Below are 23643 nucleotides of genomic sequence, written 5' to 3' on the forward strand. Positions count from 1 at the left end.
CATAAATCTATCTATAGATACCACGTGTATTTATATTTATACTTTACTAAATTAACTCGGAGACTTTCTATATTATTGGGTTTAGAATCATTGACTTCAATATTTAACTACAATTTAAAGGATTATTTTGAGAACAAACCTCTATTAGTATTCCTATTTGTCCGGTTCCGGTTGTTATCGTCTTCCTTACAAATTTCTTCGGATAAAGAAGGATTCTACCATCTGCTAAACCCTCAATCAGCGGACAGTTTGTGTCTAATTCCGAAAGGACGTTGTTATGTTGGATTACTGTTCCAGTGAAGGGTCCGGGAATTCCGGATACCATCCCAACCCCAGTCCCACCACCATGGCTAACTTACTAAATATGGGAATGGAAAACAGTCGGGTAGGTCAGCCTGCTTTTGTATTAAGTAGTCCTCCACTGGCAGCTCTTCATAACATGACGGAAATGAAGGCCCCAGCTTCCTCATCTAGTATGCTAACTCAATCCGGGTACTCGCAGGCTACCCAGAAACACATGTCATGGAATGGTACACCTCATGGAATCTGTGACATCCTCAGTCGCCCCAGCATGGCAGCTTTAGGACTTTCTCGACTGAACGCGGCCGGAATGTACCTCAATTCGCAAGGAAGACTGCCAAAGTTAGCGGAACTTCCGGGCCGACCTCCAATTTACTGGCCTGGTGTTATAAACGGTAGCAACTGGCGACCTTCGGGTGAGTTTGGGATGACAACATCCAAAATAGTTTTCAGAAAAAAATTTAAATATCTCATAATTTGGATTTGCACAGAGCGCAAGTGGTACGTGTATGTTTCTACAGAATGTCCCTGAAACCGATATATTTTCTTAAGGAGTGAAAAAAATTGTTAAACAGATTGCAGAAACTAGGTGTCTTTCAAAGCCGAGTTTGTTGTACAAGTATATTTTTGTTAATTAATTATTTCAAAATGTAAAACATTTCATTATGTAATCTAACTGTGACTAAGTGCCAGTCCTTAGGAATCCATCACATTCTTGTAACTATTTACTGACATATAAAATCTATTACTTACTGAAACACTATTTACTGACGTATAAAATCTATTACTTACTGAAACACTATTTACTGGCGTATAAAACCTATTACTTACTGAAACACTATTTACTGACATATAAAATCTATTATTTACTGAAACACTATTTACTGACATATAAAACCTATTACTTACTGAAACACTAATTACTGACATATAAAATCTATTACTTACTGAAACACTATTTACCGACATATAAAATCTATTACTTACTGAAATACTCTTTACTGACATATAAAATATTACTTACTGAAACACTATTTACTGACATATAAAATATATTACTTACTGAAACACTATTTACTGACGTATAAAATCTATTACTTACTGAAACACTATTTACTGACATATAAAATCTATTACTTACTGAAACACTATTTACTGACGTATAAAATCTATTACTTACTGAAACACTATTTACTGACATATAAAATCTATTATTTACTGAAACACTATTTACTGACGACATATAAAATATAAATATATTACTTACTGAAACACTATTTACTGACATATAAAATCTATTACTTACTGAAATACTCTTTACTGACATATAAAATCTATTATTTACTGAAACACTATTTACTGACATATAAAATCTATTACTTACTGAAACACTATTTACTGACATATAAAATCTATTACTTACTGAAACACTATTTACTGACATATAAAATCTATTACTTACTGAAACACTATTTACTGACATATAAAATATATTCCTTACTGAAACACTATTTACTGACATATAAAATCTATTACTTACTGAAACACTATTTACTGACATATAAAATCTATTACTTACTGAAACACTATTTACTGACATATAAAATCTATTACTTACTTAAACACTACACTATTTACTGGCGTAAAATAAAATATATTACCCACTGAAACACTATCAAATTACATATAAAACATATTACTTAGATATAAAACACTATTAACTTGTATATGAAAATATTTACTTACAAAAAAAATACTTTTTTTTCTTACGAGATAAAATATCAAGAAAATACAATACTGTATAACCTTTATTAAATACCAACCACCTAAAACACTAATTACTTTGTACATATCAAACAAATTTCAAATAACAAAGCATCAGATTATATCATCTATGATATACACCTTTGATTTTCCCGATATAAAAAACGACAAGAAAGTGTTTAGAAGATTTGAATTGTTCTTTGTCTTCAAAAATTGAAACGAGCAGATCTAATGACTATTTTTCGCCGGACACTGATTGTCTTTCATCAAAATTTATTCTATCATGCAAGTTTATTTAATATTAGCGGTTTAAAAATTGGTTGTTGATTGTGATGTTTTTAGCCGCGTCCAATGTTTTCAATGAGAGCAAAAATGATAAAACACGAATCTACTTAACCAAATTTTGTGATTGATTAATTGATAAATTTCTAAAGTCGAAAAAGAAGAATCATGTGTTTAAAACTATGAAAACGCAATTTTATAGAATAGACTCTGTTGATATTTCAACATTTTTCTGGGGCAAATCAAATGTTTAAAAAACAAAATATTCGGTTTTTAGGGTTTTTGTTTTTAAAGAACATCTGTTATGCACGGTACTTTAGTATGAATGTTAAGTGTCGAGTGCCCATGTAAAATGTAAGTATCCACAAGGACTATAAGTGCTGGTGAGGATCTGTTAAGTGGTATGTTTATGTCGTTAGATATATATGGGGGAGTCGGGTCCGATTCCAGTCGGCGGGGTTGGTTGTCGGGGTAGCCACGAGGTTCCCGGGTAAGTCTCGTCCCTAACGGTACACAAGGTGTAAGTGTAGGGTGATTATAGACTTGTCGTCCCGTATTTAGACAACAACAATTAAAGACTGTTTCACACAAACACCAGATAAAGTACCCTTCTAATCACCGTACTGAATCTCATCTGACATAAAGTTGAACAGCCCAACTGTCAAAGCCACTCCAACACAATCATTCTCATACACAAGGACCAGTTTTATCAAGAAAAAAGGGTCAGAATTCCTTTTCAGTTGATATCAGTCGGAATTGTATCTACATATAAAAACAACCAAAATTTACACACCACAAATTTCATTCGAGATTTTATTATCATTATTTTAGATTTCACTTTAGTCTACGTAACACTGAATTCTCTAACTAAGTAGTGCCTCGTAAATTGGCAAATAGAAGTATACCGTGTTCATGTATGTCTGAACGAACTTGGCACCATCAACTACATTTAAAAAAAACACACATACACACAAATAATTATGTTATGATACAACATAGTTGTTCGCCTTAAAGCTATTCTAGATGTCCTAATGTGTAAGCCAGATGTCACAAAGAATGTTCTATTCTATTGCTGAATAAATACAGTATTGTACGGCTATATGCCTTCATTCTTATCTCTGTTTCCATACACCATGCAAAAATAAAACCAAATTATTTTCTTGTTTAAATATCTTGTGTGCATTTTTCACATATAAATTCCGTAAACACAAATATGTATTAAACTTTTTTAACAACTGTCAGCCGTTAACATAATCGTAATATTACAGCCCCTAATAGTATTGCCAAATGCTTCGCAGATATTTCGTCACCAACAAATGAAATATATCTGTCAATCTTTTAATATAACGACTTACTCAGTGTTGAAGACAGCTAGTTAAGTATTTTTCTTTGTTTCGAGTTGAAATTAGAATATTTCTACAATAAAATCGTTTTCACATCTGTGATTTATTTCTCTGTTAGATTGTAACGTCGGCACATTTAGCTGATATGCATATTTCTGTAAACAGGAAAAACATAAAAATAAAATAAACTTTATTGTAAAAACCAATACAAAAAAGTGAATGTTAATGCGAGACTGAATTGATATCAATTGTTATTATTTTTCAAACGCTTAAAATGTTTTTGCCGTAAAATATTTCCAAGATATTTTATACTTTTCTTTGTCCAGAACTATCGTTTTGAACCCCTAAACAGTTTCTCGTTTGATGTAGCGATGGTAATTCAATGTTATTTTAGCTAATCTCGGCCGTTTTCATGTTTTAAATACCAAGGAAAACTTACTATAGAGGCCGATTTCTTCACGAGAATAAATGACTGACAGGTTTATGGACTGTATGGTCAGTGTCAGTCGCAGGAGATTACGGAGGTGTATTTGTTTTGTACCTGTAATTAATTTTCCACCTGGTTACTACAGGTAAACAGTTACCTGGGAAATTGACACGTGTTTGGTAACTACCCTGGTCATAATCGTTACGAAAATAATTTAGTGAAGTGAACCTATACTACTCCGACGTCAACATGACGTGTATACACTTAGCAGGATCCGGAAATAGGATATCTAAATTTAAAGTGGGATAAAACCAAAATTAATTTATGTCTTAAAAAATTGTGATATTTACATATTCGCTGGCTTTTAATATCCGTGTGGAAATCGTTTCTATAGACAAGTTTGGTGACGATGTGTTAAATGATATAAGTTGACATAAACCATTAACATTTCTGATATAATATGTTACCTGTCGAATTGAGTAAATATGAAATATTCAAAATTATTCGTGTTTTAATTTTCGACATTAAAAAAGCAAAACATGTTTTCACTAACTACAAAAATGATATGTTCTCGTTTTTCTTCCTCTTTTTCTTCCCTGACTGGTGTCGTTCCATCATCAGACAGACATTTGATATTGATGTTAACACTGTCAGACTATTTCATTCCCTAATATGTAGATATGTATTCCTGACAGTGCGATGTCTGTGAGCCACGACGGCAATCGATGTATTTAATGGTAAACGGCAGTGTTAGGGTATTTATCTTTAATCTTGTCTCTCACAACTATCAACGTCTCTCACTCACAGAGTAAACATCGTCCTTGTCCTGATACAGTCTGTGGAAAAGGTGGGTGGTGGGGGCTGTCCGTTTACGTCTCAAATGGAATCGAACTGATTCGGCAATACACGATTTTAAATGTCATTGTAAAGAGATGCGATTAACTGGGACCTAAATGGCTTTTAAAAGAGGAAATATGGAACTGATAATGAACTGTTCAAATCGGTATTGAATTAAGCAGCTAATAAGCCACATTGAAATGCCAGAACAACTTCGATATAACGTCATTAGTTTCATCAGATGTCGTGGTTAATGCCCTTTATTAAGAGAGTTTAATGGGTCAATGGTGACTTTATAAAGAGGTTGTGCAGTTTAAAAGGACAAATATGAATATTATGACTTTTGACTTTTTTCTAAGTCAAACGCATTATATTAATACGTTATTTGGACATGTCACTTTACTGTAACTAATATCGTTATATACGTACCAAAGATATTAAAACTTCTTCAGTGATCAGGAGAATTCTATACTACACAAGGGACGTCTCAAAGTCTCCGGATCACAAGTTTGAAAGTGACTGGCGGCACAATTGTTTCTATTAATAAAATTGCGTACATTTCAGTGAACTATTCTAGGCTTGCAATGAAGCAGATCTTTATTATCTTACATGATTTATTAATATTTTTCATCATATGTTGTCCTTGGGATCTGGAAACCTGTGTTCCGGTCGATTTTCTTCTTTATTTTAAGACAAACATGTTAATCTTTAAAGTATCGTGTCTTTTTTTATTTTGTAACATCTAAAATGGTCGACAGTAAAGGTCAGGGTTAAGCTGTGACATTAGTCACTAGTTCAGAAAATTCAGTTGGTTACATACAGAGGATTAATTTGGTTAAGAAAATAAGTCTGTGATTCTGAAGGGCTAGAAAGTCCTAGATGTTAATATTATTTTGTGATGTTGTCCTTTAGTTCAGGAAATTGTTTGTTATTTGAGGAGAATGAACGTAGTTCCTGGAATACTTGGTTTTATACTGAGGTTTGAATTGGAATGTCCACCTTTGGTGCACTAGTTCCTGGAATACTAGGTTATAAACAGGGGTTTGAATTGGGACGTCCACCTTTGGTGCACTAGTTCCTGGAATACTAGGTTATAAACAGGAGTTTGAATTGGGACGTCCATCTTTGATGCAGTAAATAGCAATTATTCCAATAGATCGTAATTGGATTTAGATAATTTTAATTTTGGTGGTAGGTGATGGTTGTTTTGGAGTAACTGTTGGGTTTGAATGTTGGTTGAAAGTATTGGCATCTGAAAGACCAATTACAATACCATCTTTCTGTTACAGGTCACAGTTCGGTAGTAGTGGACAAGGATGGAAAGAAGAAACACACGAGACCAACATTTTCTGGGCAACAGATTTTTGCTCTAGAGAAAACATTCGAACAGACGAAGTACCTAGCGGGTCCTGAGCGCGCGCGACTTGCGTACGCTTTAGGGATGTCAGAAAGTCAAGTCAAGGTAGGCCACTGTCCGCTTGTCCGTCTATTGTCATATGTCTGTCTGTTTGTCTGTAATTATAATTGTCTTACTTCCTTATTGCTAAGAGTATATTACTCAAACAAAGACTTGAGTATTTAATCAATTTCCGAAAGTATGCTTGAAACGTTTCATTGTAGACAAATGTCAAACGAGGTTGAGTGTTGACCCACTACAGGCCACTAAACAAATAGTGGTCGGCTGTGGACCAGTCATAGATATGACCTTTACTGACTTCTGTTGATAAACTACATTCACTTAAATACTTTCTCAACACGTAAAAGTCTTAAACCAATATAAGACGGTACACCATCCGGACGGACACCGCCAATTGTCACAACTTCATTCCACAGGATTACCCACAAATGTAATATATTTCTTTCAATGGAAGAATCCAAAACGATTTTTTTTTTTTTTTTTTTTGTTATTTCGATCTGCTGTTAGGTTATAACACAACATAGAATTGTTGATAATACTCAAGATACATCTAAACTGAATTAAAGGGATTTTCAAAGTTAGCCATAATTTCCAGGCAATGATACATATATTTCTATTTTTCACGACCATGCTAACTATTTTGATAACTATAGGCTCCCACTGTCCCGGCCGTTATGTAATTAATACAATGAGTAGTAATGAGAGAGTAAGGCAACTTTTGATTATTCAGCACGATACATGTAAGTTAATGCAGCCCCCTACCTTAACTTACAACACTACAAAGATAATATGTAGGCTTATCAAAGACACACTTGTTGGTTCTGTCCTGTTTTCCACATGTCTGATGGGTTAGGAGGATCTGTGCCGATTAACGCCATAACGCCAGCACGCGGGGTTCCCAACTTGTGTTTGATATAGCACGCGCACGGGCTGTCCCCTTTGGCAGGTGCCCTCCGAGTCCCTAACCAATCGATGGCCCCTGCTGGCAAGGCCACGGGGCTGTCGCAGGTTGTATTCGCTTACAGACTTTGGACCAAATGTATCGACAGAACCGACATTTCAGCAATCTGTTTACATACAAACTCACGAAATTCGATAATGGACAACAAATTTGTGTTAATTGATTAAACAAATTACCATTATTTGATGTTATATCACATCAATGAAATGCCAAACACCTACAGGTATCTGATCAAACACAGTGGCTTTATACTGACATCCCTAGACAAAGCGTCATTGAAGGAAAGAAGATCTATCACTGAGAGGATTTCGTTCTATACATAGGTCCTTGTGTCAGTATCTTCAGAATCGGCTTATAGCGTAATGTGTTAGGTTTTATATAGGAATCATTAGGACAGAAAGATATGTTGTAATAGTACCGATAGTAAGTTCTGCATTTGTTTATTGGTTTTGGTGAGAAATCACTTTATCGAATGTAAACGACGCGTTTCGCCGCGGTCATTATTGGAAATGATGTCACGTTAAAAAATATTTTCTTTGACATAATATGCTTGTTTTCACTTTTTTAAATAGAATACTGCAATCGTGTGATAATAATATGTATTAATTTAATATTAGGAAGAACTTGATATGATATTAAGGCATGATGTGAATTCGTCTTTATTTTGCTATAAATGAGAAATCAGTAACTGTTTCGATGATAATCATTTCCTGGTTCGATATCTGGATTTGTTTCAGTGACAGTTGGTTCTTCTGTAGTGAGTCGCCGTTTAGACCAGACGTAAAGTATTATTATTAGACGGGTTTGCTGTCTACTTGGCTATAAAATCCTGTATTGTGGCCTAATTAATTGGAAATCCTCTCCTCTACATGGAAAGGGAGGGACCCTGAATTCTCTTGTTACAAACCCTCCAGATCAATTGTCTCGCGATCGTCAGAACGTGCTTCGCTCGACCTCTAATTATGATTAATGTGTTAACACGTCTTGGGGCTTGGTGCACGGCTTAACTTCCTGTTCCGGCGGGAAATAGACAACAGTCTGACATCACTTGTAATGGCGGGGGATTTTCAAGGATTCAGCTTATATCTTCTTTACCGATTCTCGTACAGGTGTTTATTGTCTCAACGTGTCAATAAGTCCAACCCTCTTGTCCCATATGGCCTCTTAACTGTCAATACGGTTTCCAGGTCCGTTCAAAATAACAGTAAGTATTTATTTAGGCGTACGGGAAGGTTTGGTAGCGCCTTACAAAACCTACATGTATTGTTATTCTAACACAAAAAGTGCATAACGTTTGACGTCTTTATCGTTGCCAATCATAAAATGTCAGAAAAAGTTACTATTTCATTGAATTCAATGATTTTCTGACCTGTTTTTGACAAGTAAGCCATTGGATAGATAAAACTCTCTTTTACTCGCTGAATTAGTTTTCAGTCATCTTTTGTTGTTATTTGCTTTTTACATAACATAACTGAAATGAAAACTGATCTTTTTTCTTTTTGTTTCGTTGCGAATGGTTTAGATGGAATTTAATGAAGGAGAAATATATGAAATTAGATAATAAAACCTATTACAACTTGTATTTATACAAATACACATGATCGTGTACTACACACGTACACATGATCGTGTACTACCCGCATACACATGATCGTGTACTGCACATGTACACATTATCGTGTACTACACACGTACACATGATCGTGTACTAAACACGTACACATTATCGTGTACTAAACACGTACACATGATCGTGTACTGCACACGTACACATGATCGTGTACTGCACACGTACACATGATCGTGTACTACACACGTACACATGATCGTGTGTCGTGTACTACACGCGTACACATGATCGTGTACTACACACGTACGACAAACGGAAATAAAAAGCATACAAAATTAACAAAGTCCTACCACTTACGCAAAACCGCTGCAATCTCAAAATATCTGTATATGAGACAAACAAAATCCATTCATACAATACAATGTCCAATGAGTACATAAAAACTACAGAAGTAACACATACACAAACATGATTCACCTCATAGGATAGAGCCAACAAAACAGGACAGACAAACAATGGAAATAAAAACTAGACTAACACTGGAGATAAAAACTAGACTAACACTGGTAATAAAAACTAGACTAATACTGGTAATAAAAACTAGACTAACACTGGAGATAAAAACTAGACTAACACTGAGGATAGAAATTAGACTAACACTGAGACCAGACTAACACTGAGGATAGAAAACAGACTAACACTGAGACCAGACTAACGCTGAGACCAGACTAACACTGAGGATAGAAAACAGACTAACACTGAGGATAAAAAAACAGACTAACACTGAGACCAGACTAACACTGAGGATAGCAACAGACTAACACTGAGGATAAAAAAACAGACTAACACTGAGACCAGACTAACACTGAGGATAGAAAACAGACTAACACTGAGGATAACACTGAGGATAGAAAACAGACTAACACTGAGGAGACTAACACTGAGGAACAGACTAACAACCAGACTAACACTGAGACCAGACTAACACTGAGACCAGACTAGACAGACTAACACTGAGATAGAAACAGACTAACACAGACTGACACTGAGGAAAACAGACTAACAGATAGAAAACAGACTAAACAGACTAACACTGAGACCAGACTAACACTGAGGATAGAAAACAGACTAACACTGAGGATAAAAAAAACAGACTAACACTGAGACCAGACTAACACTGAGGATAAAAAAACAGACTAACACTGAGACCAGACTAACACTGAGACCAGACTAACACTGAGGATAGAAAACAGACTAACACTGAGACCAGACTAACACTGAGACCAGACTAACACTGAGACCAGACTAACACTGAGACCAGACTAACACTGAGGATAGAAAACAGACTAACACTGAGACCAGACTAACACTGAGACCAGACTAACACTGAGACCAGACTAACACTGAGACCAGACTAACACTGAGACCAGACTAACACTGAGACCAGACTAACACTGAGACCAGACTAACACTGAGGATAGAAAACAGACTAACACTGAGACCAGACTAACACTGAGACCAGACTAACACTGAGACCAGACTAACACTGAGGATAGAAAACAGACTAACACTGAGACCAGACTAACACTGAGACCAGACTAACACTGAGGATAGAAAACAACTGGGGATGGAAACCAGATTGAGGATAGATAAATCGGGTTAATACATCCAATTAAGACCTTAAATCCGAGATACAATGATGGAAACATATTAAGTTTATGTGAAACAACTATGATCACGAGAAATGCTTAAACTTTTATATTCCTTATGTGTAGGAGCGTTTAACACGTGTGTTTACAATTTGCACGTGTACTTCTCATCAAACAGAACAAGGTCCCTTAGAGAGCTATGTTTACATTACCAAATGATGCTTAATTTCTATATAATTGGTATAATTAGGCAGACCTCATGGTCCAGAAGGAACTTAAGATAACACGTGCCGGGCCACATTCATCAATAACCTCAGTGTTGCCGTATTTGTATTTATTTAAACAAATTCTAGTTTGGTAAATAAATAAATCTGGCTTTGAATGCGTCTGGTTTTTCTGACCGTTCTAGCGTTACTCTCCCGCTGAAGCGTGAACCCGACTCTGTATGTTCCTAGGTGGTAGTTAGCATGGATAATTTCTTCACAGATATTCCGCCTCCAATTTATCATTGTCATTTTCGTCGTCGTTACAATAATATAAAGTAGAAAGTCCCAAAGAAACCAACGATATCATCCTTATTATTTTTACAAATAAAACAACAAACGTCATTAAATATTCATTAAAGCATAGTTTTGTTTAAAACAAATATTATTGATAATTAATTGAACATATATGTCGATTTCAGAGAGAGGAAATACTCTATCTTTAGGAACGAATTTGTTTTAACTTTATGATAATATTCCAATATTTGTAAAAATCACGAAATGAGAATGTCTATCTTATCACAGCAAACATACATAGTTAATTTCGCGCACTTTTAATCATTTTAGTTTAAAGAAATTCAAAGCTCGAAATGCTTTTATTAAATTGAAGAAAAATAATCACGAAGATATTAAGTGAATGTTTTTTTCAAATTTTAACATAGCCTTGTATATCTTATGAGGATTGATAATAAGAAATCGTATCGTGATAATACTAACAGGAATGTGGAACCTTTCACAGAATCCCTTGAGAGGTTATATCAATATCATACTTCAGAATTTTTTTTTAGAAACATTCAAGCGTCCGGTTGTTGTTGAAAAAATTCCTCGTATGAAATTCCTTAAAACTGAATGAACAGGAAATGATGTACCGTAGTAAGGCCGTGTTGATGGGTATTTGTGTTTGTCCAGCTTAGTCCACACTTGTGGCCGGAATCCTTTTCGGTGTATTACGTGAAGTGTCTATCATGAGCTCAGTATTGGCCGAAATCTCTTTAATCTCCCGTACATGGCTAGGACTGGACATTGTCACCGTTTGTAGAAGATGATGTCCATTCACACAAAATTCGTGTGATGTTAAACATGAATGAAACACCCATATGGAAACAGACTTTCCTTGACAATACTGGTCATTTCTTAACATCTGACCGTTGTCCACTTGACAATTATCAAACCAGTGTTTGGGTAAGTCCGTGATTACGAGAGCAAGGTCGGCATGCTTTGATGGTGTGCCCCACCCCAATCTCCGGTATGGTGATATCAGTAGCACCTTTGTCCGAATCCTTTAACCTTATCTAGTGTTTCATTGACCACGATTGGACAGGCACCATCAATCCCCAATATCCAATTAAATGAAGTAACTCGCTAATGCCGTAACGGACTATCAAAGTGTGTTTTATCTCCGTTTCCATTATCACTATAATAACGGTTGACCACGATTCTGCCTGATCCTTCAGACACGTGAACTTTGTTTACTTGAACCGTATTGGATGTCCGAACAACCTATGTCTTGAAGTTTGATTCTGTTTTTCACCGTTAAAAAATCTTAAACTTTATTTCAAAAGTTGAAAATATTTTCAATTTTCGTATTTAGTGTTTGTTCTTTTCATACCAATGGGTGTACTTGTATCGTGTGCATTATTGGAAATTTAAATATATATCTTTGTAATTAAGTACATTAATTTGTTCACATTAATTTATTTCAATGATTTTAATTTCTCTTTTGATTTACTTTGTTGCATTTTTATTTACATAATTACTTATAAAGAGATAATTATCACGAACAAATGAAAAACTTTATTGGCTCATGTCTTATTCATCAAATGAAATATTATCACTTTCCAAATAGTTAAAAGTATTATCTGTGAAAAGTGGAAACATATTGGCTAACATATTTGGGGTGATTGAATATCATTGGGAATTGTGATATTTCCATTTAATGGGCACTTCTTGTAAACATATTGTTATTTCTGTACAACCAGAATCTATATTCTGTCCAAGTCTTCTTCGTATTAAAATGAATAAAACAATTAATGAAATCGAAATATCTTTTAAATCAAAATGTATTTCAAAATACTATTTACATATATATATATATATATATGTTTGTGTGTGTATGTATATATATGAATTATGATTGACAACAATGTTAGCTTATAGCAGAGATTGGCGACCACCTGTTCGACTACCTACAAACTTTTATCTACCCGACATATAAACCACGTGAAATAAATCATTCATTTCACGATCCCATTTTCATAAAGTGATAATAAAATCGAATCCTATAGATATTTTGGAGGTTTATGTTTATCCCGGGATGATATATCATATACTTTAATAGGTAATGCTCGAAAGCTTATCGTTGATGTAAATAAGTACAGAGATTATTTTAAAGTCGTTCCAGCGATATATCGCCCCTTATAAACAATAAACTCCGCCAATAAGGATGGAATATATCTTTATAGAGCCTTTCGAATTCCAATAATAATAAAGATTGTGGTAAAACTCAATACAACTTTAGATTAAATGTTTAGAAAATATTGTGCAATCGATTTAAAGGCGTCTTCTCAAAGCCTTTAATATAAAATATATCACCACCAACTTCTGTATCAAGTGTATGTTTATTATGTATTATGTATTCCATATGATTATCAATTAACACATAGGTAAAAATATGATTTTAGGATATTCTAAAGTTTACATTTCATTTTATTATTATCATTATTATATGTTATCAGTTGCAGCACATTGATTAATTCCGCACTCAAAATAAATAAATACATAAATAAATAAATAAATAAATAAATAAATAGATAAATAAATAAATAAATAGATAGATAAATGAATAAGTATTGTTGTTTTATTTTGGGTAGCTGTATTTCTGCGATTCAAAATAAATAGATGACGTAAAAATATTTCTTTTCCAGTAGAAAGTTGACGAAAACATGTCCATGCAATAACATGTACATTTAGTGATACCCAGGATAATTGTGTGACATAACATTCTGATAGTCTACATAACTATGTTAATAATGTCGTGGCTATCTAGACCCACGATATATAGCTGAATTAAATAAAGGTAGGTCGGATGTCTTACACTTTTGCTGACCGTGATAATGAAACATCAACTGGTACAACACTACTTACACTAGAGACTATAACACAACAAACTGACTGTTAGGAGATGAACATTGACATAGCATGCCAAGACAGAAAGCATATTATCAACTATAAAGGAAAATAAATGAATACGGAAACTAAAATGTCATTGTACGATAAACACGTGCCATGTATATTGAATTATGGGTGTGGAATTTGGGGACATAATATATCACCACAAATTAAGGTCCACCTTCGTTTTCTCAAAGACATATTAAAGGATAAGAAAAATGTCAATACTTCTATGGGTTTCTTTGAAACAGGGATATATTCATTAAAATAGACATAATGAATTACTAGTTAATTTTTTTTAATTCTGGTAACTGTGTTTTAAAGGCATGCTATGACGCATTAATCGAATTGAATATAAGAAACCCTAATTATAAAATTAATTTTATCGAATTAAGAATGCACTACGCAGTTTTGGTTTTAACTATGTTTGGAATAGCCAATATATACAAAATGGAAATCATTTTTTGCAAACATATGCTCAACGTGTCCATGATGTATTTATTCAAAAATTACGCAGTGCATTTGATGCTTCTTCCAAATGTCATTTGTACAAACACCTTGTTGATACTTTTTACACCCAGTTATATCTGACAAAACCAATTATTTTTTAAGTTAAAAAATTATTAAGTCAATTTCGCACGCAAGGACACACTCTAAACATAGAATCTGGGCGTTATAATAACACCCCAAGACGGCAGAGAGTATGTACACTGTGTAATAAAAATGACGTCGAAGATGAAGTACATTGTGTACTACTTTGTCAAGCATATTCTGATTTAACAAAAAAAAACGAACATAAAAAAGTACTATTATAGACGTCCAAGTGTTTATATACTACTATAATTATTTACCTGTAAAAGTGTTAATCCTGAAACAGACTGGGTAAATATATGTTATACGCTACTGCTAAAAGAAAAAAAATCTGTAAGCATTATTTTGGAATATCATTTGAGATTTCCTCAAGTCGAGATTTTCCTCAGCTAAAATCTCCTTGAAAATATCTTGTATGAAAATTCCTCAAGGAATGTCAGGAAATCCTAGCCGATGCCTTCCTCCTGTTCCTTGAGAAAATTTTATACAAGCCTTTTTTGAGGATATATTAGCTGAGGAAAATCTCGACTTGAGGAACTCTCAAGTTGAGATGTTTTATATAAGTGGGGCCCGTACTACATGTATTAGCTATATCTAATATATATGTGTGTCTATTTGAATAGAATTGTCCTCCGCCATCTTGTACATTACATATATATATATATTGATAATTACGTATATAATGTACTTGTGCCTATTTGCTGAATTGCATTTAGATATAATAAAACTTGAACTTGATACATATTTGTGTAAAACTGCCTCACGTGCATGGTTATATGAACGGATACCTCTATAAACATAATAAAAGTATTTCTTGAAATGCAAGAATAGAATGTGAAGTAATTCTAAATATCGTCTGTATTCTTGAAAAATACAAAAACAGAAACTTAAGGTAATTCTGAATATTGTCTGAATTCTTGAAAAATACAAAAACAGAAACTTCAGGTAATTCTGAATATTGTCTGAATTCTTGGAACACAACAATGGAAATGTGTAGTAATTCTAAATATTGTCTGAGTTCTCGATAAGCAAGAATCTGTATTAGTAGACATTTCAGCAACGAAATGTTAGAGCCAGCAGACATTGGGGATACGTTATAAAACCACGGCGATATAGTGTATAATAACCACGACATCCATTTGTTGACTGTGCTGGAGTGCCATTAAAAACTATACGTACTTTCCCATTTTGTTTGGCACAAAAACGATTTTAAAATATACGTATTAAGATGTCGTAAACCAAGGAAAAACAAATATGTGATATAGAAACACAGTGATTCCCAAGACAAAACATGTCTCAAGACTTTTACAACCCCCTAACCACCTACGTGAACAACTTCGTTGACTCGAAGAAATGGGAAATTGAATATCCTGACCATGCTTGGCCAGTAGTTACCGTCCTCCAAACAGGACGCCCCACGTACTGGCCAGTAGTTAACGTCCACCAGACGGGACGCCCCACGTACTGGCCAGTAGTTAACGTCTGACAGACAGGACGCCCCACGTACAGGCCAGTAGTTACCGTCCACCAGACGGGACGCCCCACGTACTGGCCAGTAGTTACCGTCCACCAGACAGGACGCCCCACGTACTGGCCAGCAGTTACCGTCCACCAGACGGGACGCCTCACGTACTGGCCAGTAGTTAACGTCTGACAGACAGGACGCCTCACGTACTGGCCAGTAGTTACCGTCCACCAGACAGGACGCCCCACGTACTGGCCAGTAGTTACCGTCCACCAGACGGGACGCCCCACGTACTGGTCAGTAGTTACCGTCCACCAGACGGGACGCCTCACGTACTGGCCAGTAGTTAACGTCTGACAGACAGGACGCCTCACGTACTGGCCAGTAGTTACCGTCCACCAGACAGGACGCCCCACGTACTGGCCAGTAGTTACCGTCCATCAGACGGGACGCCCCACGTACTGGTCAGTAGTTACCGTCCACCAGACGGGACGCCCCACGTACTGGCCAGTAGTTACCGTCCGCCAGACAGGACGCCCAACGCACTGGCCAGTAGCTACCGTCGACCAGACTAAGAATACTGGACGCCCCACTGTGTTAGGAAATCATTAAAGTACACTTTTGCTTGTCGAACCTCTTTGACTTTTAATCAAATGAATAAAATGCTACCAATTTTCGATGAAAATCCCTTTTATGTAGCATTATCCTGTGTGATTGTTTATTCATCGCCAGTAAACATCATAGTTAAGACGTTACGGCGTCGAAGGGTGTTAGCAGGGTCCCCAGAGTACCCTCCCAGACAATGGGCCTGCTTCTTCACGAGGTCGCTTGTGTCCCTGCCAAGACAAAGCTGTGTGCTTTTGCGACCTTTTTCTCTATAGCCGAAATGCAACTTTAGACTCCAACATTGATATTTAAACCGGTTTCTAACTTAATTAAGACATGTTTATTCAAATCAAACTGTTTATAAAATCTATACAGAATTAATGTTTTCACACTTAAAGAAAACAGCCAGCTTTTTATAATGATCCCTCAAAGGGTCTTTGACAATACAGTTTTAATACTCAACATAGCAGAGATCCTGTGCATTACAAAACATTTATATACTCCTTGTAACATCTGTATCTTTCATAGCTGCTTCTGACAAACATTTACGCATTTCTGTCCCTCAGGTACAAATTTTATGTGATATCGGTTTCCGCGGATTTGACTTCATTCCCACATCAAGTTCAGGCGATTAGATTTTATTCGCTCATCAAAGACCATTTGTAGGAGCTACCCACAGATGGTGTGATTCGGTCACACCTTCCGCCATTCACGAAACACATTGTCGCTTTGTAATAAACCAGCATCTAGTCCACAACTTTTTGTTGCATTCTGGGAAATAGGACTTGTAATCACCTTCACCGCCGAACAGTTCCAGAATCAGCGACATTAAACGACCCAGAATACTGAGATTTTAATTCGTAATTTGTTCTGGCTGCTGGGTGCCATTTTGAAATTGGGCGGATTCGTTTATTCGGTGTGTTAGATTAGGCATATATTGGAAAATCGTAACATTTAATATAATTGGTATTTTTAATCTCTTATGGGTTGTGTCTGGCTCTCTACTCGAGCGTTAGTGATGACGAGGATAGAGTTATAGAAATGGGTTACGTGATTTAGTATAAATGATGGCGTGTATTTATCACAGATTTATAAAATACTGGAAAAATTCAATGATAAGTAACTAAAATATAAGAATTACTTCAACAGCTAGTATTAAAAATATAATCGTGTTAATTAATATATAAACACGTGATTTTTATTAACTTATATCCATTTACATCTTAGTGAGCCGTAAATGTGATTGATACATGTATATATATATATTGCATCACAGCTAATTGTGTGGATCACATGATTAATTTGTTATTACATCAGAATTGAATACATTGATCACATCATCAATCTATGATTATATTACATATTAATTGGTGGTACATATCATTAATTTATTATTACATCACAGCTAATATGTGGATCACATCATTGACTTATCACCAATATTTAATATATATTACGCTGTGTGGTATAAACGAATGTGCGGTAAGTGTTACCATCCGAGTATATCTATATCTATATCCAAACAATGTGGGTATACTAAAATAGATGTTCCCAGTCTCTCTGTATTTTCACGTGAAAGTGGATGAGTATGAATAGTGCCCCTGTCCGCTATTGGAATGGCCGTATTTTGACATCCAACAAGATCTCAGATGACTGTGTATGAGATGTAAAAGTTCGCAGATTTAATTTATTTGAAGTTACTTCTCCTTTTGTGTTAATTAGTGTGATCTAAAACGTAAAATTATACTGAATTCATAAGTAAATAAACACAATTTTTGTCACATTTAGAGTTTGCTAGGCAGGTAAAAAGTCACATTTCCAATAGCTTTTTTATAAATGAAATACTATGAACACTTATAGCACTTGATGCGGTAATCTCACTTTTGAACCGGAAGTAGGAGTTTGAACAGAAATATCCAATCGCTTGTACAATGAACACCAAGCTATTTCATTACGAAGGAATTGTGGGCAATGTAAATCTATGTAAGTGGTTATAAGTATGCTCCACTTGGCTTGTCTTGGCTGTCACAACACTCTATCCTACTCCCTCCGACAAGGATGATAAATGTCTTGGTTATAAGCTGATTGAGTAGATTTATTTCAAATCATTAGCTCAGTGTCATAATGTGTGTGTATATATACCCACAGATATTTGTCTGTCTGAGACAATTCTGTGTACTCAAGCGTTATTGATGGCCGACATGCACCAATGCACTCATGGTTTCCCAGAAATCTGCTGCTTTGATATACTTCTCTGATACATTTACCACTTAATAAATGAGCAGTGAATCACAGCCATTTCAATGTTATGATGTAAAGGAAATACAAGCTCCTCAAGACGCAACAATAGCTTCCAGGGCTTGATTTATAGCATTGTATAGGCGATATTCAGTTCCGAGTTTGAGCGATGGTTTAGTGTTCCTGATGGCTCGTTTGTCGCCATTGATTGGCACCACGATCTGGACAGGCGGTCTACTACTGGGGCTTCCTAACGTCACTAGCAACGCGACCCAAACGTCCTTTCGTATCAACTATGTGTTTCTATGAGCGTTAATGAAATTTGATGCGATTTTTGAATTAATTTCTCTTTTCCTGATCGTGTTCATTCAATTGGGTTTATTTCCTATATGCCTTAATCAATGCACGCTTAATTAGGTAAACAGTACAGCACATCCAGTAGCTGATGGTAAAATGGTCAATTTTCTATTGGTCTGCACGATCATGGCGTCTACTTTCTGTTCAAGTAATGTACATCATATAGGCACCCCTTAACACAAGTACATATAATAGTTGGGTTTTATTCAACTGGAAACTAATGGCAAAACGAGGAACCGTTTAATGTGTTCATTATTATCTCTATCGAATAACTCTCTATTCTCTCATCAACCATCACTAAAAGCTGCCAAAGAAAATCGAGTTTAGTCTCACAAAAAACAGTGGCGACAAAAGATGTTGCCTTTGATCTAAAATCAGATTTTTCAAATGAGAGAACGCTTTAATATTTTTTGCGTTCATTTAGGTTTTTTTTTACTTCAATAAAGTCAAGATATCCGTCAATATATCTACTTGTGATCGTTAATATTTTAATTATATATGTTGTATTTAGAAGAAGAAAAAAGTAAATTTCTCGTCGTGACAATTTTAGTAGCTTGTTATTTTATTATGTAAAAATAGTCGATATCTTCTCATTATTTCGTTGTCCAACAAAAAGTCTAGATTTATCAATGAAGCAGATAGATTTTCCTGAATACCTGGTCTTACTCTCCATGCACATCATCAAAGGTAAAAATAGTATTGTTTTTCATCTTACCATAGCTCCTAGCTGGGTTGTTTCAATCGCTCTTTCATCGATTTTTGAGTTTGATATAAGATTTTGTTCTGGTATTTTTTTCTGCTTATCTGGAAAAATGTCAGCTGTAATGCAAATGTTTAACTTATTACCCAAGTTTGGAATTCCCCGAAAGTTAAAGACATATATCAGGTATCCTTTCCTCGTGCAGTTCGTCAGCAGAAAGTGTTTATTTATGTTTTAAGTAGTTTTTGTTTTAACCTTTCGAACTTATTACCGGCGAAAAGCTTGCTTTTAATGATTTGTTTGTCTTCATCACCCTTCCCCGACATGGAGTTTGACGACACTGTCGGCTAGACGCTTTTTCGGTGTCAGGGTTTTACAAATGTTTGTACGGCGCGCATCGCCAATCACATAGACTTCCAATGATGCGTGACACTGATATATTGTTTTGGGCCGTTAACTATTTTTCGCTCTCGTTGCCCACACATACATAAGTAAGTATTATCAAAATACGTTGTTTCGTGATGTTTGTATACTCAATGGTCTTAGTAACCGATATGTATATATATATAAACTACCAAACACTCATGACAGATGATAGGGCTTCCATCTTGTCGCAGAACTGATAAAAGCCGCCAACATCTAGACATAGCGAATCGTGTTGTAGCAAAACATATATAAACTCTCCATTCGTTGGGATCGTAAAATTACTTGTCCGTGAATAGAGTTTTCTCACAGATTTACAAAATCCCCTTAACTCCGTTACAACATATCGTAAAAACATTAGTCAGTTAGCTCGGCCCGTCGTCTGTAACTGCCGCCGGAGTCTGGGTGGAGAAAATGCTTCTCATACTGGTGTTTGGGACAACTGGCTCTCTAAACAATATACACATACTCATTATATCCCCTCCGAGAACAGACAAACAATGCCAATCTTTCCCCCTACAAATTGTCCCACCGAATCGTTTTGTGAGTGTTTTTACTTTACAATTAACTCCGACTTCCACGTTCAGTGGCTGATTCCAACATGTCTTGGATACAGAAAACCATATCGCATTCCTAAAATTATTTAGAACCTTGATTTTGTTAAATCTACATGTATGTACCAACCACGTAGCAACATATCTTATGTAATAATGAGGGTTTTACACAGTCGTAAATGAAGGTTTAAAGAGGATGTTTGACAAACCTCAAGGCGTCATATGACGGTTTTGTCAGATCTATATACACTTAAGTTGCTGCCTATCTTATTACATGGCAGTTTTTGTACACATTTTCCTATGAACGAATTCTCTTCTACTTCCTGACAATTACAGCAATGTCTCATTACTTATAGTTTTTTTTTTATTTCCAAAACAGAAGTAAAGAATAACTTGTTTATGTATGTGAATTTAACAAAAGTATACCTTAGATTACTACAGTTAGGATAATCCGATTAAAAAAAAAAACAGAAACCCATATAAATTTGTTGGAGTTATTTGTGGATCTAAATATTAATTATGCTTTAGATTTATAGCATATATAAATATGTGTTTCATTATTTTACATAAAGATGATAATGAAAGTCAGGTTTTTTATGAAATAAAGAAAAAAGACAAATAAAGAAACAATCAAGGGAGGCAATTCAGGGGAGATAACACAATTATCAGGACGAATTATTTAGTGTGTGATATAATGGGAGAATGTCAACATCCTGTGTGGACATAAAATGGAGATTTAATCGCTGTGTTCGTTCGTGACACGGACTGACTTAACACCCGGTATTAACACAACGTTTCCTACTTTACCTTCATAGCTTTGTTACATTCTAAAAGTCCAATTTAACAGTATCTTAAAATATCCTATTTTTCTTCGATTTCGAATAAAACACATTTAATCTTTCTTTAAATATTTCAGTGACTCTTTTATACGATTATTGTCAATAGATCCGTTTGCTAACTCCCATATAGACAAACAGACAAAAGGATTTATGTGCTAGCACCTGGGTCCTAACTTAAAATTCAAATTCTATACCTCGTAAAATTTGGATGTCTATTTTTCCAAAGGTCGTTTTCCGACCTCTTCAGTATATTTCATCGCTAATAGAAGCATCTTTTGGATTTAATGGATCATTTCTGTCAATGGAGAACGACCCATAGAAATCTCAGTAAAGCCATTCTCGCCAAGTGGTGTACGAGTGTACCAAGTAACCCTCAAGGGCTTTGATGTACCCCATCGAATTGTCCGAATAAAACCATGTTTTTATTACATTATTACCGTATATGATACCCTGTCGATGTTTCCTCTTTGTATTCGGTAGATGAAACATTATGTATATTTAATAATTTACGCAATGCTTGGAAACCGATGACGATTTTTTACGAAAAAACTAAAATCTTCGTTAGCAAATGCTATTTTCCAAAGCAAAAAATGTATCTTCTATAATGTATTTTTGCAGGTGTGGTTTCAAAACAGACGCACAAAATGGCGCAAAAAGCATGCTGCTGAAATGGCAACTGCAAAGAAAAAGCAAGAACAAGCAGAGGAAATGGATGAAAATTCTGAAGACATGGAGGATGATGGGTCCGATGATGGAAAAATGCAAGATAGGCTGGACGATTTCCTTGATCATCAAGGTTTATAGGTAATAAATAGCCATAATAACAATTAGGAATGGTTCCGTTCACGACATAGTACACTTCCTTTGATGACGTAATGTAAGTGTGCTTAGTGAAGTGACGTAGATACATACGTCACTAGGTACTGATGAAGCGGTGAGGCTTCCTTACTCATCTCTTAGGATGAAAGGAATGAATACAGGAATACAGAGCAAGGATAGTCACGAACTGTACACATCTTCGATGTGCTATGATGAACAAAACCCAAAACGATATCATTTGAATCTCAGAGGTCGTGGAGTGCATTTCACCTATCACTACAGTTTGTGTCGTGTGAAACAATGAAGCCCAGCTTAGTGTGAACTGACAATATATTGCACTCTGAAGACCTTGAGAGCTAAACCGATCTTAGTTCATATGGTGTTGAAGATGACATAAGAGGATTTCTGTGCTGTCACGTGACGTCACTTAAAAGGGCTGCATGTCGGCTGCTTCACATGATGAACACAATGAACAACACCGGTGTATTCCAAACAAAATTCATGTATCAGGTCACCAAACGCCAAAACTAATGGTTCTGTATTATTATTATTATCATTGTCATGTTGATACATAGTTGTAAAAGCCAACTTCAGGTTTGAAATGTAAAGCAAGATACCTGGTAATAATTTTTACTTTTAGCCAGGAAAAATGACTTGTCCGCCATCCATAGTAAACCCGACCAGGGCTTTCGGTCGTAACTCACCAAATATTGACAAAGGAAAGCCTATATTCATTAGGAAACCATTTATCAAGATTCAGCTATCGCAAGCTTATTCTTCGTTTACCGTATGTGACAGTTGCTTCGGAATGTGCAATACCACGTCCTAGTGCTAGACTCGAACAACGCTCTCCACCTTCGAAATTTAAAATTTATAGTTTTAACACACCCTTTCGACCTGACGAATGTCTGCACTCCTTGGTAGGGGGTGTATTTTATCATAAAAATCATCCAAGAGAACGATGACTTTCTCCAAGGTTTGTTTTAGGTCGAGATTTGCTGCAGTTAAATGCCAATTGTACGGGCGTGTGTGGTATAGGGATATAAGTCTCTGTTATCCGATCTTAAGTA

General features: G+C 35.4%; 1 protein-coding gene across 1 annotated transcript; it reads left to right on the forward strand.

The window, feature by feature from the left end:
* The first annotated feature begins 277 nt into the window (after positions 1-277).
* Positions 278-22558, forward strand: LOC132552700 (homeobox protein Nkx-6.2-like). Its single transcript, XM_060216893.1, has 3 exons — positions 278-716; positions 6243-6415; positions 22373-22558. The coding sequence occupies exons 1-3, from the start codon at positions 278-280 to the stop codon at positions 22556-22558; spliced, it is 798 nt and encodes a 265-aa protein (XP_060072876.1).
* The last annotated feature ends 1085 nt before the right edge of the window (positions 22559-23643 follow it).

Source organism: Ylistrum balloti, unplaced genomic scaffold (assembly GCF_031769215.1).
Source record: "Ylistrum balloti isolate Yb309-2 unplaced genomic scaffold, AGI_CSIRO_Ybal_v1 Utg370268, whole genome shotgun sequence".
NCBI lineage: Eukaryota > Metazoa > Mollusca > Bivalvia > Pectinida > Pectinidae > Ylistrum > Ylistrum balloti.